Source organism: Gallus gallus, chromosome 5, assembly GCF_016699485.2.
Source record: "Gallus gallus isolate bGalGal1 chromosome 5, bGalGal1.mat.broiler.GRCg7b, whole genome shotgun sequence".
NCBI lineage: Eukaryota > Metazoa > Chordata > Aves > Galliformes > Phasianidae > Gallus > Gallus gallus.
The window spans coordinates 49911764-49931497 of NC_052536.1; the positions used below are offsets into that span (position 1 = coordinate 49911764).

Genomic DNA, 19734 nt, shown 5'->3' on the forward strand with positions numbered 1-19734 from the left:
TGTTAAAAGGGAAAGTAAGATAGAGTGATCTCGTTACATACAGGAAAATTCTATGTTTATAAAGCTTATTCTTATCGGATGTTTTCTGCACATGAACTTCACAGATTTTGTACAGTTCTTCTACATGGCCACTTGATTTTTTATTGCATGAACTGTTAATGTGCAACATGAAAGAGCATCTGAAAGCAACTGATTTTTTTTCCATACATGATTCATTTGCATTGCCTTCATCACAATCCATTACTAAGGCAGCAGAGTAGGAGTTGACAGTGCCATCTTCTCTCTTTCCCCTGCAGAGATTTAACTATGTAAAAGATTGATTTAATGGCTCAGTGCTACAGAGATGCTTAAAATTTATTCCCCGACCCTGTGATCCACCCATTCCTTTTGCGGTAGCTCTGGCTCACGTTAGGCTATCCTGCAATCCAGTTTGTCTCACTGAAGCCACAGAATGCTATATTCTCTCTTCCTCGTTTTTGCTAAGGTTTTCTTTTCTTTTCTTTTTCTTTTTTCTCTTTTTCCCTTCCTGTTTTATTGCATTAAATCAGCTCACAGGAGTTGGCCATGCAGCAGAAACAGCACACAGCCAGCAGCCCTCTGAGCCGAAATAGAAGTACCGATTTCCAGCAGCAGTGAGCTGATAACTTAGCTCACTGCACCTCAGGAAAACATACTGAGCCATCAGAACAATCATGTGAACATGCCTCATCTATACTGTTTGGAATCTAATTAGCTTAACTCCTACTGGAGGTTCTTTTTGCACACGAAGAGACTTCATATGATCGGGTTTGCACGCTCACCTCTTAAGAAAGCACCCCTCAAGAGAAAGGTGGCAACACCTGTAACAACGGCAAGCACTTTCACAGTGAGCATCAAAGCGAAGCTCAGGAGTGTGCAGAGCTGTCACTGAAGGCCCAACTCAAGCACCAGCTGATGTAATTACTGTAATGCAGGGTTAGATGCAAAGAAAACCAAACAAGACCAGACTTAGCAAGTAGAGGTGGGGGTGATTTCCACACAAAGAACTTTATTTTCCTAAATACAGCGGTGAAAAAGCAAATTTTTAGAGGAAGGAAAACAAGAGCGAGAACTTTATGTCTATATGTTTAATGACTTTTTCTAAGACAAAAATCATTTACATTCTGATAACTCACATTCATAAATAAATAAAGGCAGCAGGGCATAACATTCAAATGAATACCTTGTAAAATTAGCACTGTATTTTTATTAATCGGGAATATAACACTGCAATATTTAACCTTGAATTTGTATATACAAATGCCACACCCCACACAGCAATAAATCAAGACACACACCATAGGAGCATGTACAATCATTTATGTTAACAAAAGCCTCCTCCAAACTGAGTAACAAAAATAAACACTGACATAACCAAACAAAACCAATTCAAAGGGAAATACAATTAACAAATAGAAATCGTGACGTATCATTACCTCCCCCAAATATCCACTAACCTGTTTAGCTCTAAGGTAGGTTACAAAGTACACGGAAAAGTTACTTTAGTTCAGTAGAGCACTAAAATTCAAGCTTTTGCTTCTTGGTCCACTTGCATTTCGCTGATTATTCAGCCTGCCATATTGAGAAGCTGTGTGTTTCTCAATCTTTGGATGCAAAGAAAGAGTCGTTACATTCTTTAGCACAAAAGCAAGACTTGGAGAAATCTCTGCTTCTTCCTTCTCTTTTTTGGTTAAGCATATTTAGTTCTCATTCATGCAAAAACGGAATTGATCCCATTCCAGATGAGGATTTTACCATAAAATTTAAATAACCAATTGATTAGATTACAGAACAATGGAAAAAAAGCTTAATCCACACAGTATCATGCTACCAAATCCTAGTCAGTTAATGCAAATGACACCAACCTTGCACATTTGCCTCACTAGAGATGCAGGCTTGATTTTTTTATTCAGAGAAGCTGAAGGACAAGCAGAGTTAAAACAGATCTGAAAACTATACTTACTTGTTTTCGCCTAAGTTCAAACATTTATAAAGCAACACAGGGCCTCCAAAGAACACCAACATTAAACTGTTAAACAGCCTACAAGTAACCACCGCAGACCTGACAGCAGTACAAAAGAAAAATGCATACTATTGCCACGCTATTAAATTCTTACATTTCCTAAAAATTTAAGCCTAAATGAGAAGTTGAAGTTCAAACACGGAGAAATCTTGAAATGATCCAAATAATTCAGGTGTCAAACATCACTATTCCGTGTCAGCCGTAAGATCTATAAACACAGATTGGAATTTTACCCAGAGGAAAGGATTTTATTAATTTTTTAAGGTAAGGGCAGATAAATTCAACAAGGTTCTATCTCTGAAGAGCCAGGGAGAACCCCCAGCAAATGTTCTGTCATTGCCAAACTGTGCCTTAGGAACTGTACTTAACTGAAAAAAACAGATTGGTTTGGGCAGGTAAAATGCAAAGACATCACATGCACGCTCACAAAACAAAACATATTCATACTCTGAAGTTACACAGGCTTTCAGCAGCATCTGAAAGCGTGCTGCAGAGGAAGAACACTCTCTCCTCCTTGTCCCCAATCTCCATATTTATTTTAAAATAAATAAATTCATTTTTTAAACATAGTCTGTTTTTCCAAAGGTTGACACTTGTTGTCAGGATGCCATAGAGCAGTTCTCACCTATTGTATTACCTTGATTTGAGATACACAATAAATCCAGTTTGCATCAAGCTGCCAGTAAACAGTTTCTGTATCTACGCACAATGGTGCAAGTTTGTGGTGTCCTGAAGGCACTTGTCTCTCACAGACAGCACTGTCTTATTGGATCGGTTAAAAATATATCTAAAAATACTTTACTTAAAGTTTAACATCCGAAATGGTTTTTACTCCTTAAAGAGGTGCAAATCACCACCTATGGAACATTGATTCATTAATTCAACATGAAAGAGCCAAGTGCAAAGTTTCTGTAATTAAATATATCTCTCTGTATTAATTCATTTTAATGCCATGCTCAAAATAAAATAAAATAAAATGACACAAAAGCTAAAAACCATGCTATAGTAGAAATGTGCTGGGTGCTAGCAGCCACAATGAAAAGGTGGTGCATAAAGTAGTACTATCGAGCTTATCTACAAAGCTTACTTATAATTAAGCAGTGAGTTACAAGGAGAGACATAGGCCAAGTCTTTTCCAAGACATGCCTAAAGCCACACCTGAGCACTATGAAAGATCTATATATATCACACAAACGTACATCATTAGGGATGCCTTTATATCTAGCTACCTAATTTTACAAAAATAATTCCAAAATGCTCATCCGCTTCCAAGTGACTTCTGTTCTCATCAAACAGCAGAAGACAAGTCAAAACCAGATAGAACAGCAGAATTTAAAAAGACACCTAAGAAGCATTAATAAAGTTCATTGTGGTTTTCAGGTGCTAATGGATGGCAGTGTGAAATCCTCAAAACCCAATTCATCTGGCCAGTACGTATCTACAGACTGTCCTCTCCACGTCTCAGCTTCTTCAAGCAAAAGTATGAGAGTTTCCAGCAGCAGCAGAACTGTTCTTGCAAATCACAGGTCACAGGCACCAAAAAAGGGGATTTGAAGTTGGCATTATACTTCTGCTAAGTAGGAAATCTAAAGAGATCTAAACAACCAGAAGGTGTGATGGATGGAATAAAACAAGTACAACCCAAAAGCCAGCAGGTTTTTTTTTTTTTTTTTTTTTTTGCATTTAATACTTCCCATCAAAACAGCACATTGAGAGTATATCCAGACTGCTATGAAGTTGCTGGATGGAGCCTCACGCTTAAACACTAATTTTCATGTCCAGCTTTCTTGAAACAGTTCTGCCAGTACTGCACCACAAGGAATTATCTGCATCTTTGAAACATCTGCATTCTCTGATCATTACACCACGTTATTAAAACAAAAACAGATTAAAAAGAGAAGCCATTCAATCAACTCTTAAGCTGCTCCCTCAGAGAATTACATTCCATTGCTTAGAGCAGTGACCAGAATTGCTGCTGGTGTACTGACAGTTGCCATGGCAAGTGGGTGACTGCGTGGGATAGCACGCTTATAGCCAAGGTAACTTTTTATGCAACCACTGTGATTTAAGCAAGCAATAGAACACCACTTTCATTATGTGCTGCCAATGTAACTATCGTCCTACGTGAAGTGCCGCAGGAAAGAATGTTATTTTCTGTCAGGCCATGGCTCCTTCAGTACTCCCATTCATCTGTTTTCATGTCCAGGTAGTAAAGAATATTCTGTGCAAGCTTTACTGCTTGCTTTCTGGCAGCCTTACACCGCTCATCACCTTGTGGGTCAACGGCATCGAGTGCAAGAAGTTGTTTTGTAAGGAGTTCTTCCAATCGCATGTAATTTTTATCTGTTCTGTTTCCATCGAAAGAAATCACCTCCTGCTGAATTTGAGACAAGTTTCCAAGGACAGTCCAGACTGCTTTATGAGACTGATGTTCTGCAGCAGTCTGCTCTGCGTACATTTGCCTTTTGCCAAGTGCTTCCTTTAGATCAATGTATGTTATGAGAGTCTGTACTTCTATCACCGCTCTCCTCCTGGCTTCTCTAATACAAGGGTTTTTTCCCGGACTCACTTCATCTAACTGGGCAATTAATCCCTGCAGTTCTGCTTTGGATCCCAAATACAAATCAGAAGCATTCTCTGTTTTTAAAAGTAAAGAATTAACTTCCTTCAGTTTCTTGCGGATTTCTTCTATTTTCAGAATGGACTGGTTTTGTGCCAAATCATAAGCGTGAGTAGAATTTGCTTCTTCATCCAAATCCAGGTATTTCTGCAGTTTATTGATCTCTTCCACGACTTCCTTCCTGTAATTCCTTATTTCCGTGCGACCGCAGACATCCAAAGCATCCAAATCGGCGACGAGGCCTGTGAGCACGCAGGCTAAATGCCTGCAGGTATCATTACTACTCACTCCCATCAGAAGCGCAATAAGAGTTCCTCTCGCTTTGTTCACCTCACACATCACAGAGTTAATCTTGGAGACAGAAGGGTGCGCATCATTAGAGAGCGGCAGCGAGAGCTGTCTCTTGGCGCAGCTCTCTATGATCTCCTGCACGGCGCACACTTTTGTCAGGGTGCGATACCTCGCTTTGCGCAGAGAAACCTTCCCTCCAGTTTTCACCTGGGTGAGCCTCAGCACGACGTCCTGGATGCCTTCTTCAAACTCCTCGTTCACGCAGTTGCCTCCTTGGTAGAAAGGCGTGATCTCGCGCTCCACCAGCGCCTGTGCCTCCTTGAAGATGGCCTCGATCTCCAGCCGGCGCGGGTGGTTGGCGTTCTGCTCCAGCTCCTTCAGCAGCCGCTCCGTCTCCTGGGCAGCGCGCTTCCGGGCCTGCTGGATGTCCCCTTTGCCCTCGGTGTCCACAGAATCTATCTCAAAGAGCTGCTTGGTGAGGGACCTCTCCAGCTTCTTGTAGTCCCGGTCCGTGGACAGCCCGCTGAAGACGGCCACTTGCTGTTCGATCTCTTTGACTTCTTTCTGTATTTCGTGCAACCGTTTTATGGAAGGGTGTTGGTTCCCCATATCCATGCTCTTCCCTCATCCAGCTTCAGACGAACTGCGAGGAGAGCGAAGAGAACACAGCGGTTAACCGGGTGCCGCGCCATTTCCTAGCGCCGCTGTTTACAACTTTCCCCCGGCGCCACAGCCGCACCAACAGCCCTACCGGCGGGCACGGACCGCTCGCAGCCGTCCCTCCTTCAGCCCGGGGGTGAACCCGCAGGCACGGCGCTCCCCCCTCCCGCCCCCAGCCGCCCCTTCCCACCGCTCCGGAGCTGAAGGCGACGCGGCCCCGCAGGCCCCCCTCCCCCGGCTCACCCGGCAGCCGCCCCCGGGCTGAGGCACGGCGGCCCGGCGCGGCGCTGCGCCACGGCCGAGCGGTAGCGAAGGGCGCGGAGCCCGGAGCCCGGCCCCGCCCCGCAGCACCGCCCTCGGCTGCGGGGCCGCCCTGCCCGCGCGACATCGCCGTAAAGCGCGGCCGGCGGCGGGGGATGGCGGCTGTAGGCGCCGCGCGGGCGCTGAGGGCGGGCGGCTGCCGCTACAGCCGCTTCTCCTCCTCCTTTTCCTCCGGCGGCGGGGAGCGGGCGGTGAGTGCGCGTCGCGGTGCGTTTTAAAGCCGTGTGGAGCTCCGGGATGCGCGTGAGGTTGCGGCGTTGCCCAGAAGCGGTGCTAACGCCCATCATCCCGCGTTCCCCAGGGGCCGCGCTTCCGTCCCCCCGCCGGCTCCCGTAGGGACTGGATCGGGCCCCCCGACAAGCGCTCCAACCTCCGCCCCGTCATCTTCCACGTGCCGCCCCACGAGTCCCCGCTGGAACGGCGGCTGCGGGAGCTGCGAGAGGAGACCCAGGCGTGGAACCAGAGCTTCTGGGCCCGGCAGAACACCGCCTTCCAGCGGGTGAGTCCGGCGCCGCTGGGGGGCAGCGTCGGGCCGGGCTGGGCGGGATGGGGGTATGTATGGCTGCGGGGTCACCGCCCGCTGCTCCGCGCCCTGTGCGGCCGCGCCGTGTGCAGGGCCTGTGTGTGGGTTAGGGCGGCTGCTCGGAGCGGTGCTGCCGCTTTCCTTGCTCTGCCGTAGGAGAGATATTACGTGTAAAGGCCGAGGGTGAATGAGGGACGCCTTCTCTAGGAGGACGGGCTGAGAGCTGGGGCTGTGCAGCCCGGGGAAGAGAAGGCTGTGGGGAGCGCTGAGAGCGGCCTGTCAGTATCTAATGGGGGCTGTAAGAAAAAAGGGGACAGACTCTATAGAAGGGTCTGTTGTGTTGGAACAGGGGGAAATGGCTTCCAACTAAAAGGAGAAATTTAGGCTGGATGTAAGGAAGAAGTTGTTTGCAATAAGGGTGATGAGGCACTGGCGCAGGTTGCACAGAGAGGTGGTGGGTGCTCCATCCCTGCAGACAGCTGAGGTCAGGCTGGATGGGGCTCTGAGTACCTGATGGAGCTGTGGGTGTCCCTGTTCAGTGCAGGGAAGTTGGAGAAAATGGCATTTAAGGGTCCCTTCTAACTCAGGTGATTCTGTGACATGTTTGTTGCACTGGCAGTTGCACCTTTTATCAAGGCTGAAAGCAAGGACGCGTTCAGTTGTGGTCTGCTTTCTTTTGTGATTGCACTGTAAGGTCTGGAGCACCTCTCCTCTGAAGGAAGGCTGAAGGAATTGGGCTTGTTTAGCTAGGAGAAGAGAAGGTTCTGGGGAGACCTCATTGCAGCCTTCCAGTACTTGAAGGGAGTTTATAAACAGGAATGGGAGTGACTTCTTACACAGTCTAACAGTGACAGGACAAGGGGGGGAGATGGCTTTAAACTAAAAGAGGGGTGGTTTAGGTTACATGTTTAAAAAAACTCTTTATTCAGAGGGCGGTGAGGTGCTGGCACTGCTGCTCAGAGAAGCTGTGGGTGCCCCATCCCTGGAGGTGTTCAAGGCTGAGTTGGATGGGGCCCTGGGCAGCCTGGTCTGGTGAGGGGCAGCCAGCCCATAGCAGGGGGGTTGGAGCTCGCTGACCTTCCAACCTAAGCTATTCCATGGTCCTATAAGTTAGGAAGAATGGGAGTGATTCAGTAATTCACCATTATTTCTGAGCTTTGATCGCCATGTCCTCCCTGACCTTGTGAAGATTTCAGCAAAAATAAAACTTTTTAAAAAAAAATTTGTAGGACTGCTTTTTGAGTTTGAGTAATTGATGAAAAGATAATTATTCTGTATACATCCAAATAATGACAGATTCTAAGGCTGCCTGTTTTTCTGAACACAGAAGTTCTCAGTTACGCAGTACGTCTCTGCTGTTAGTTTGTTTTTGTAAGATTTAGATGTAGTCAAACAATACCCCAGTTAGTGGTACTCCACACGTGAGTTTTATTTATTTCGGTAGAACGTGTGTATGAATCAGTTGATGCATGCAGCTAGCAGGTTCATAGAATCATAGAATGGCTAAGGTTGGAAGCGACCTTAAAACTCACCTAGTTCCAGACCCCTGCCATGGGCCCACCAGCTCAGGCTGCCCATGGCCCCATCCAGCCTGGCCTTGGGTACCTCCAGCAATGGGGCACCCACAGCTCTCTGGGCAGCAGTGCCAGGGCCTCATTGCTTAGTAGAGAATTGCTTTCTAACATCTAACCTAAATCTTCCCTCTTACAGTTTAAAGTCATTTCCCCCTTGTCTTATCGCTATCAAACTATGCAAAAAAAAGTCTGTCTCCTTCCCAATTCTAAGCTCCTTTCAAGTACTGGAAGGCTGTGGTGAGGTCTTCCTGGAGCCTTCTCTTCTCCAGGCTAAACAAGCCCAACTCCCATAGTCTTCCTTAGTAGGAGAGGTGCTCCAGCCCTTTGATTGTCTTTACGGCCATCCTCTGGACCAACTCCAAAAGGATCTAAGTGACAGAGCTTTGTCAGTTTAACACTAAGTTGCTGTGCTTGGGAAAATGTTTTGTTGATATTTCCAAATTTAATGAGTGCTGTTTGTTATTTCAGAGGGTATTAGGCACTGGGCTGTTACACGATTTAAAAACAATGGTTTACTTCAAGGACCGAATGCCTCAAATTCTAATGTGGAAAAACATCTTTTAGGAAAAAGAAGAATTTATCTACTCAAGACTGAAAGCCAGGGGTCTGGAAGCGAGAGATGAAACAGGTCAGTGAGATCTTTGTACAGTTCAGGATACGTTACGAATTCTGTTTAACTTCAGATTTTGCTAGTTATGTGCTGTGTGTTCTATCACAAATAATTGTTCAGAGCATGCACATGGAAAGTCAGATCTTTTGTTGCAGTGTTCGTCCCCTAATTCCTCCTTGCCCAGCTGGAGGGAATGTGCTGAAATCCTATTGAGGTGACTTAATCATTCTGCAGCCTAAGGAGGAACAGGCTTTGTTCTCTCATGCTTCTTAACCCAGTGAGCTAGCTGAGCTGAACATAGTAGAGCGCTTGCCTTAAGTGGATATTGTGGTTGGGCAGAAAAATGCATGCTCTTCCTTCAGATCCACGTTAAATTAATACAGTATTTTCTATGAGGGAGAGTAAGACAACCTCTGTGTTGTTTTAATAATAATAATAGTTTGGGTTGGAAGGAACCTCAAAGATCAATTCATTCCAGCCTCCTCGCTGTGGGCAAGGTTGTTAACCAATAAGTCAGATGCTAGATCAGGCTACCCAGGGCCCCATCCAGCTTGGCCTTTATCACTTCCAGGGATGGGGCATCCGCAGCTTCTCTGGGCAAAGAGACAACAGCTGTTCTCTCACCATCTTTGTCTGAGCACAGTTGCTGTGAAATACTTGCCTGAGTAATTAATTATGTGAAATAGAAAAAAGAATGCTTTCGTAATACGGAGAATTGGCCATTGTAGTACGAGGCTGAACATTTTGTTAGTAGAATAATGATGTGTTTGACTTCAGGAAAGCATCTGTACTGATGTTCTATATATTGCAGACCTTTATGCTCCTCGTCTGTTTACGTCCCAGTGATCGGTATGTGATTGCAAAACAAATTAAATTCTGTTGTTAAGAAAAACTGCTGCTTTGTGTGTTCGTTTGTTTGTTTGTTTTTTTTAATCTGAGAAGTAAAAGAGAAAATAAGCTTCTACATCCCTTACATTGACTGCACATATTAGGTTAGCTCTTTATTGTTCACACACAGAGCTGTATATAGATAAGAGTAATAATTGCATGCATGTACAGTTGGAGCAAAAGTTATTTCTTATACAAAAGATTAATTATTAACAAAAGATTAATTAAGATTGAAGATTATGAAGAAACAAAATAACTAAAGCTGTTGTGATGATTTTATCGCATAGTATGTTAGGACATTGTAGTACTGATAAATAGCATACAGTTGTGTGATCAGTCTTGGGTGCTTTAAAATGTGGTTTTGGAACAATAACAAGTTGAAGCTTACAATCCTCTCTCCCTCATGTCCGTATTCTCTGGAAAATTTGAATTTGGCCCTTGTTTTAGGATTGCTGTTAGTGCCAGAAAGCTTTTGTAGGAATTAACTGTTAAACTTGAAAGTATTTGCTGGTTGTCCATATGCTGCTTCTGTGCAGAAGCCACAGATCTTCCTTTCACGTTCTGTGGAGAGAATACGTGTCTCCTTACCTTCTCCGTTGAGCCATATGTTCAAATCTATACGTGTCCTCTCTTGTACTTCTGTACAAAGGGTTGCCTACTAAATTAATATATCTGACATACGAAAGAGCACGGAACTGAGATAAGTCACTTGAAATTTAGCAACAGCAGTAGAAAAAAATGCATTTATGACAGTGCTTTGTCAGCGATGAATAGTGTTCTGCCTGTACTTACAGACCTCCTTTAGGGGAGGAAACTCAAGTTACTAGGTGCTCTTATTGGTGGTGTTTAGACTTCAGCCCTATGACAAATTAATGTTATTCAAGAAGTGGATGACTTTTTCTTGGGGGCCCACTGGCTTCCTACATAGCTTCCTGAGACTTGATAAACAAACATCACTTTCATGAGTAATAAGGGCTTAAGAGTTACTGTGCTGGTTTCAAGGTGCACAGTGGTTTTTAATTTGTGCTCCCTTGATAAGTTTTTAATATGTTAGAAGGTAAATGTATGTGTTCATGGTTACACAAGAAGCCTGGGAGAGCAAGGAGTCAGACCTAGCTCACAATCTGAGCCTGGTGTGTTAGTCTGAAGAACCATCTTCACATTGTCATGCCAAAACTTATTTTCAGGCCAGAAAGTGACATTGAGTGCAGAGGAAATGGCTGACTTTTACAAGGACTTCCTACGTAAAAACTTTAGAAAGCATATGCGTTATAACAGGTACGTACAATGCATTTATGTTGACTACTGGACGTCACAGTCCAGCCAAAAGGTATAGAGGAGTGGATCTAACTTTGGTTTTTACCATCACTTTTTAAAACAAGCGCCTGAAACTCTTATTTTGGAAAATGATTTATAAAGTGCCGCTGTTAGCATTTGACATGAATTTGTGTTAGAATTTGACTTTGTCCTCTGTTTATTGCTGATTTTTGTGGTGAAGGAAGTCTGGTTTTAAGGGACAAGATCAATTTTGTTCATCTTACGGCATTGGACCTTTTCTTCCTGCCAACTGAAAGTAATACATGTGTGAGTAAAAAGATTGCAACTTCAGCTTAACAGATTCCACTTGACTGAATTGAGTAAGGACTAGTAAACATGATTTGTCTCAAAGGAAAATCATTTAATTAGTGTATTAATATTATTTTTGTTATTATTTTGCAAACATACAATCAAGATGAAGCTGAATAACTTTGAGTTTGGGAAGTTTATTTGAATGGCAAAGCCTTTTTGAAATAATCCTCTGTCCTCATCCTAAATAGAACTTTTGGTGCAGTTGGGTGCACCCACATCCACCCACCTTTTCTCTTCACATCTACTGTGTTGCTTTTGTCACTGTTTGTGACAACTTGTATCAACAACTTGATAAACTGGACTGGGGTTCTGAAACAACTAGAAAATGACTTGCAAATACACATCACCAACCTGCAAGTAGCTTAGTGGAGAGAAGGAAATAGGAAGCAGGAAGAGGATATTACTCAACCCTATTAGAGTAGTGCTGCCCACTGCATGTGAAACCAAAATGTTGTTTCTTCTCTGTATTGAACTGAAAGACTACTGGGCTCTGAGGTCCCAAGGGTTCTTGGGTTCCTGATGACGTAACGTGAGTTAGAATTCTACTGTCACTGTAATTAATCTATGACAAAATGCAGTTTAGGGTTCTTTGTATGTATTGTGCATATACAATAGAATTGTTCTTACGGTAAAGTAACAGCATTTAAAATAAATGAACACGTCTTGCCTGGGGGTGGAGGAAGCAAAAAACCAAAGAGTTCAAGCTTTGTTTCTGAAGGTGGTGATCCTTGTTGCTGCTTTGTAACAACACACTGAATGGCTGATGCCAAGGGGAACCGCACAGCCTTGAAAGCAGTGGAGCTTATAGGCAGTCTTTTTTTTCTGAGGGGTCACACTTAAAAAGATCAATTTATGCATTCATCTGTATGCTTTTCTGCAGTGTTGCTAGCTGGCCTGCAAGCTGGCTGCTGAAGTGTTAAGACTTCTAAAATTTAGGTAGAATAAAGATGATGGCTGTGCATAGACACCAAGAATGTATGGTTCAGGGTACCTAGAGTGGAAATAGTCTTTAAAAAAATAAGAAATAGGAAATGAGACATGAAAGGGGAAAAGAAGCAGTTGCAGTGTTAGCATGATATTGTGATGTAACATGACATTTCAGAGGGTAGCTCAGTGCTTCTTGTCAGCATGATTTTTCGCTGCTGTCCTTACTGTGAAGTTAATATCTCAGGTCTGTGCTATTCTGTACGTGCAAGGTTTCTAAATGGTATGACAGAAGACCTAAATTCAAGGTGTAATATAATGTTCTCTGCTATTTCTACAGTAAGAGTACTGTATTGCTGCTAGTGTGAAATTCTGCAGAATAGGGGAGGGATCCTTGGTGGAAAAATGAAGATAATCATTAAATTACTTCAGTTGGTAACAGGAGCAAGAATTTGAAGCAGATGCTCAGAGATTAAAAAGTGGTATATTTAGAATATTTAGGAATCATGCATGCCAGAAGGCTGATTTTGTTCACATTAAAGGCATGGTCTTTAAAAGGTGATGTGTTACAGAAGTTTTCCCTGTATTGCATTACATATTTAAACTTTGAAGTATGATTTTACTTCCCCCCACCCTCCCCTCAGATACAGGTGACCAATTATGCCCATTCCAACACATGCCTCTTCATATGTACACAAATACTACACATAGCACAGCGCTGGTGGGAAATTGTTGTGGCTGGATTCTGAGGTAAAGCTGGTCATCAGAAGATTCAGTTAATCTTGTCTGATTTAAAATGCAATTGGTTATAAAGTTACACATTAAATTTCTTTACAGTTGAGCTCTGAATAATTGTAGCCATATATTCCGCATGCAATCTGTTCATTATGTGACTATCCACATCTGACATTTTCTTAAGTTATTTAGTTAGACAAGGAAAGTGTTGTCACAAAGAATGGAAAGTGTAAGTCATCACAAAATTGTCATTTGTCAGTGCCAAAGGATGTCTTAATATATTTATGTTCCTTTTTTCCTTTTCTTGTTGTGTGTGCTGGTTGTCTTCCTGGTTTTGGAATCCAAGAGATTGGTATAAACGTAACTTTACTATCACGTTCCTCATGGGTCAAGTAGCACTGGTGAGAGCTCTGAGGTGGCTTCGTTGGAGATCAACCAATGCTGGAAATCAGTGATCACAGCTCCATGAAGAATGTAACACTACCTAGACTGCCTGGCTGTGCTATACACTCGCTAACAGCGATGTTCAGAATCTGAATGTCCAATGTAATGATCACTTAGGTCTGTTTGTTAGACTGTGTAAATAAAAGTTGCCTTTAGCCTTAATTTACAACCACTGTTTACCTTTTATTTTGTGAATATCCAAAATATTCCCCAATGAAAACACAATTTAGAAAGCTCTCCAAAGCTTTCTTCTTTGACATGAACTGGAACAGATCACAACTGGTTGTTGTTCTTTGTTTTTGTTAGAACCGCCGAGGTATACCTCATAAAACAAATCCCAGTGTGCTGTGCCTGAACTGCGGTCACACAGTGTTATCACAGACTGTATCTGTACACAAAGACAAAATGCCTCACTTTGCAGCAGCTGTCTGGGGCAGCAGTAGTATAATGTGGCTGAAGGAACAAGTATGATTTCTAAGTATATATGCACAATTGACTTAATAATCCTTTTTTTTTAAAATGCAAATACTTTCCATTTCCATTGAAAGCTTACGATATGATTTCATATAATTTACTAAGGCAGCAGAGCCTACCATAATCTTGTTTTCTTTATAAGAAATGTCCCTCTTGGACAACAGTTCCTCTAACCTGTGATTGTTGAAGATTTTAGCTGCTGAGCAATAAAAAAGATGCATTGCCAGACACTTAATCTCCATAAAAAAGGAAACTGATACTTGGCTGTATGAGAAGATGTCATGTCATATCATATGTCATGTCATATTCTCACCCATTTCTTCACTCAAAAGAACTTGCTTGAGGGGGATTTTCTGGCTTCGAGGTATGTAATGTCAACTGGGAGGAAGCTGATACAAGAAAAGTCTTAAAATGTTATGCCATGTGTCTGTAACTTAAAGTTCCTTAACTCTGAATGTTCTCTATGTCTATACAGTTCCATGTAGTGATTGTTTTAATACTTACTAAGAGGATTCTATTATTGAAGCACGTTTTCCCCAGAGCCATGCTGTGGGGAAGGCTTTCGTTTTGGAAATGTGAACTCAATAGCCATTGACCTGTTTTTTGTATCTAAACATGACATAGTTTATTCATGAGGTTTTTCAGCTTGAGGGAAAAGAGGTTTGTTGGCATTAATGAACTAGTAATTCCTTTGGAAAATGAAATATTAACGATACTGTAATGGATTGCACTTTCATACAGTGATGATGATATCATTGGGATTAAAATGCTCACTGAATTGTGGTTCTAATAACTGTGGTTCTAATAACTGTAATGAATGCTGTCATTAATAGTGTTTGCTGAGGTGAAAATGAGCAGCAGGAGAACACTGAATGCTATTTACTACATAGTACTGTAAAAGGTATATGTTTATTAAAAAGTTAGAAGAAGACATGTTTTGTAATGAAAGTAAGTTTTTGAAATAGACTGCTTCTGGTGTGTAATGTAGTTCTTCAGGATTTTACATTAAATCCTATGTTACAGCATGTATGCTTTGATTACAGTGTGAATGCACACTTCAATAAATAATTTCAACATAAAGCGTGGAAGAATTATTGGATAACATATGGTAATATATCTGAAGAGCAGTGAGCAGATCCCCTGTGTACTGATGGCTGATAGCCCTACGTTGTGACAGCCTGCATGTGAGATCCCTAAGGTAGTTCCACATATGCTTAAGTGGGTAGGGGTCAATCAAAAGAACCATTTTCATCTGAGCTGCTCACTTCTGTTAATGCAAACATTGCCTGCCTGCTGATCCAGATCAGGAAATTGACTTACTGCTACTAAAACTAATCCAGGGAGAAAAGTGTTGGATATCAGTTGAATTCATGTTGTCTCACTGTGCAGGTGTAAGAATTCTACTGGTGGCAAAAGGGAGATGTGGGAATTTAGATGAAGAGTTTGGATTGCTTCTCAGCCAACTCAAGGTGACTGTGTAACTACTTCCAATCTTTATTCTCTTTCATTGATCTAGTCCTTAGTATTGCCTGTGGAAATGCAATGGGGAGCATCTTCAGTGGTAGAACCACAGCTATAAAACTCTTTTCTGAATACGTATTCTTACATTGGTCACCCAAAGGTAATATAAGTAGTGTAAGATGGATTTTGCTCTGAGCTGCTTGTAGGTGAAGTTCATGCCTTTATGGGATTGACATCATTAAGATTCTGTGTGGGGTTCTTGACCCCTTCATCTAAAGCCTATTGATGGAGTGAGGCATTTATCTGTTAGGTAAGTGGTGAGTTTTGATTTTGAATATGTAATAAAACCACTGTGAAAAGATGTTATTAAAAATAATCCATCTGAAACTTTGAGTCTCGTTACCAAAACCACATGCATTTACTAAGATAATTACACTTTCTGAATAGCTAAGGGCCATATCATTTTTGCCAGTGTTGCATTAATTTTAATATTTTTGCTTGACTCTGAGCAGTTGTAGCAATGCCAGCTGCTTTCAGATAGTATTGATCATAAATCCTTTATACATCAAAGCAACAAAGAGGAGCTCCCTTAGACTACTGAAAATAAATCTTTTATATGTCTAAAGGTCTGCTGCAGTAAGTGAAACCAGTGAAATAGATCAAAGGGTGACTTTTCAGTGCACATTTCCTGAGTATAGGAAAAATGCAGAGGAGTTTTCTTATCATTTAGGTATTTAGCTAATCCTGTCAGAAGGAACAGCAATATTTCTTATTTAGTAGTGTCAGCGTGTGCCTTTTTTAATCCATCTCCCCAGTAAGTACATAATAAAGCAAAAATGTTTTGCAGATATTCAAGTAATTCTAGATAGTTTGTATTGAGTTGGGGATGGCTGTGTTCTGAAAATCTTTGGGTTTTGCTAATCACTGAATTTCTCTACTGAAGCATTAATTTCAATGGAATATGAGAGGAGTAGGAAGAATTGTCAAATGGGAATTGACAGGCAGAACAGCTAAAGGTTGGTTTGAAGTGATTCCAGCACCCTCATGTGTGACTGACAAAGAAGGATCTGAACAGCTTAGGATTTCTGAAATTAAATACAGTTTTAATTTTATTGGGAGTTTTAAAAATAGTGGAAGGACCCACTGAGAGTCTTTAACTGAAGAATGGCTAGTGGAAAAAAATTTTGTTCAAAAGTCCAGTTTGTAATACAGAGGCTGACCTGCTCTGCCCCGATTCAAGGGGACTGTTGTGTATGCAGTCGTCGGTTTCCACTATTGCTAAGCAATCCTGCTATTCTACAGAGCAATCAGATTTAGCCAAAGGAGGACTTACTTTACGTCCTGCACAGAGCCCAAGGGGCACTTGTTTGCATAAAGGCTGGCAGGTTGAAATGTTTTCAGGAAAAAAGCAGTGTATGTCTGCACTTGTAATATACGTGACCTCAGTTTTATATTAGAATGATACCACTGATGGCTGTAATCTGATTCACGGAACAATAAACTCAAAAATATTCAGGTTCATTTCTTTAAAGCAAAAAATAACAAATACAAATTACTTTTTCTTATAAGTCTGTTTCTTAATATGATTTTTAAAGTAGATGGAATGTGATCCTCTTGAAATACTCATTAATATTCATTATTGTAGAAATTACTTTGTGCCCTGACTTTGCATTAATTAATGGATTAAGTATTCAGAGATTTAGTTGATTGATCTATTCAAGGGGCAGATGCTGTGGAAATGCAGAAGCAGTACTTTGTTAGAAGTAGTGAAGAAAAAATATGACATTATTTGTTTTTCTGTGATCTTATTTAAGAGAAATATTTTATAGTATTGCTACAGTCAAAATCAGAGTTCTAGAAACCATGCAGATGCTCTGAAGGCAAAGTCTTTGTTTTTTACATCTGTTCCTGGTGTCTGAGTGGTACAAGCTGGGTACCCATTGGATGTCTTTTCTTATACTCTGAAGGGGAAGGAAGGCACAGTGATTCTTCCCTGCTAATGTACTCTTGGTTCTCATCCTTAGGGCTGGCTCAGGTGTGTTCTCAGGAGGGCCTGAAATGGCAGGAGACAGCATGACTGTGAGCATTGCTTGGCTGCTGGGACTGCTGGCAGGCAATTAGCATTTAGCATAAGTTTGAGCAGTCCTGAGACTACTTTGATCAGCCATGAGTGGCAGGAGTTTTCAACAGCCCCCATACCTGTCAAGAATTGCTGGCGTTCAGCAGTGGTCTATTCACACAACCGCCTCCAGAGGATCTATGGATATGATTCAGCTGCAGAACTGGCTGTGATAACTTTCATCAGCTGAGCCAGAACACATCAACAGGCGCAATGCAAGTTTCAGAATCATGAGAAATTCAGGTCACTGTTCATACCACACTGCTAAAGAACTTTGTTGACAAATTTTAGCTCCATCTTTGTTAAAAAACAAACAAACAAACAAAAACTCACCCCAGAAAATATTCATATGAGGATTGATGTATGGCATACATTGGCTGTTTTTAAAGAGATCCAGAAAAGTTGCAGATCTTAATGTCTGGAACAATTTGAAAGATTGGAAGTCATAGAATCATAATCATGGAATGGGCTGGGTTGAAAAGGACCACAGTGATCATCGAGTTTCAGCCCCCCTGCTATGTGCAGGGTTGCCAGCCACCCGACCGGGTCGCCCAGAGCCACATCCAGCCTGGCCTTGAATGCCTCCAGGGATGGGGCATCCACAGCCTCCTTGGGCAACCTGTTCCAGTGCGTCACCACCCTGTGTGTGAAAAACTTCTTCCTAATATCCAACCTAAACCTCCCCTGTCCCCATTTAAAACCATTCCCCCTTGTCCTATCGCTATCCACCCGTGTATACAGCCGCTCCCCTTCCTGTTTATACACTCCCTTCAAGTACTGGAAGGCCACAGTGAGGTCTCCCCGGAGCCTTCTCTTCTCCAAACTAAACAAGCCCAGTTCCCTCAACCTTTCCTCATAGGAGAGGTGCTCCAGCCCTCTGATCATCTTAGTGGCCCTCCTCTGGACCCGCTCTAAGAGCTCCATATCCGTCCTGTACTGGGGGCCCGAGGCCTGGACAGTACTCCAGATGGAGCCTCTTTTTCAAATGAATACATAAAAAAATGTCTTCTGGATGTCTTCTATTTACCAAAATGTTACATATTAAATATAATGTCTGGAAATCTTACAGTTTCCTTGGGCCTCATGAAATTTTTACCATGAAAAACAGGACAAAATACTAAGCTGGCTATGATGGGAGTAAATAGCCACAGGTGCTAATTTATGTTAAAGGAGAATTCAGCTCACTTCAAAGAAAAAACATCAGCTCTGCCCAAGGATGTTATGGAGCAATTTAAATTGAAAGACAGTAAAAATTAATGCTTTGCTGCTTCTTCCCCAGTGCTCCTTTTGCTGTTGGGAAAAGAGGGGTCTATTTGGCGTTGACACCTGGAGACTTGGCAAGCATGCTTAAATAGTTACCACAGCATTGCAGCTATACATCTGATTGAACTGCGTTCTGTAGTCATAGAACTGAGTAAACCAGGCTGATACTGACAGAATCTGACTGAAAGGTAGCTGTTGAACAGAGCATTTTTCCATCTTGGGAAGATTTTTCTCTTTCTTTTGAATCATGAGGTTCTCACTTTCTTTAAAAGCAGCAAAGAATCTTATCTTATTATCTAGGGCCTTGAGTATAATTTGTAGGCATTATCCAACCACCACTTAGAACCTGACGTTCAGTTTCATCTGTAATTAATAATGTAATTTCAACTTGTAGTTCTTGTATGCATTTACATGTAAATTAGGCAATCTCAATTATCTATAGTATGAACTTTGTTATAAGGCGCTGCCCATTAGTTTTCATGAGCAAAAAATCAAAGAGAGAGAAGGGAAACCAAATTAACAGCATTCCAGCCTCCTTGGCTGCAAAGTGAGTGGGATGGGAAAAGGCAATGTGTGAACTGTCTGTTAAAGATACTTAGACTGCTTCCTGCATCCAGGCGTTATGAACCTGGCAGTGATGTTGTTATGGTTTTAGAATTAATTGTAAGGATGTGGGGCACGTTAAATTGCTGCTCACAGTAGAACACTTTACTACTGGGTGGATTTCTGGTCAGTGTTACACGTTGATGAAAGAAGGTAGTTCTGTGTGAGTCACAAGTCTTTTCAAGCATATGGTCATGGTGTATTTGTTGGCCCTTTAGCTGGTAGTAACAAGCATGACGCTGCATAGGCAATAGATTTCACTTTCATGGCTAGTTTGTTTGTACCAGTTGTTCCCAGACTTCTCATAGTGTTTATTAAGGCATGTTTCAGTTCCTGTTTACAGTATGTTATTTTCAATAACTAGGGTTTGATAAGCTGTGTAAAACTCGGCTTACTACTGAAGCAATTTCGATGTATTTTAAGCTTTCATTAAAATATAGGCTTTTAAATATTAGGGGAATAATGTTGTTAGAACATTACAGATTCAAAATCTAGAACACTGCAGGTGGCATGTTCCAGCAATTCCCTGGAATTTCCCCACAGGACTTGTTATC

General features: G+C 42.0%; 3 protein-coding genes across 3 annotated transcripts in view; 2 read left to right on the forward strand and 1 right to left on the reverse strand.

The window, feature by feature from the left end:
- Window positions 1–995: 995 nt before the first annotated feature.
- Window positions 996–5938, reverse strand: BAG5 (BCL2 associated athanogene 5). Its single transcript, NM_001031211.2, has 2 exons — window positions 5856–5938; window positions 996–5595 (listed from the first exon to the last, which is right to left on the reverse strand). The coding sequence occupies exon 2, from the start codon at window positions 5565–5567 to the stop codon at window positions 4215–4217; it is 1353 nt and encodes a 450-aa protein (NP_001026382.2). The 5' UTR covers window positions 5568–5595; window positions 5856–5938; the 3' UTR covers window positions 996–4214.
- A 73-nt stretch (window positions 5939–6011) lies between these two features.
- APOPT1 (apoptogenic 1, mitochondrial) lies at window positions 6012–14385 on the forward strand. The gene is made up of 5 exons (XM_015287849.4): window positions 6012–6124; window positions 6235–6432; window positions 8595–8658; window positions 10716–10806; window positions 13163–14385. The coding sequence occupies exons 1-5, from the start codon at window positions 6029–6031 to the stop codon at window positions 13269–13271; spliced, it is 558 nt and encodes a 185-aa protein (XP_015143335.2). The 5' UTR covers window positions 6012–6028; the 3' UTR covers window positions 13272–14385.
- The window catches only part of KLC1 (kinesin light chain 1), a 62019-nt gene continuing 48296 nt past the window's right edge, over window positions 6012–19734 (forward strand). The window contains exons 1-2 of the mRNA XM_046942590.1: window positions 6012–6432; window positions 8499–8658. The gene's annotated coding sequence lies outside the window, so the exon portion shown is untranslated. The remainder of the gene's footprint in view (window positions 6433–8498; window positions 8659–19734) is intronic.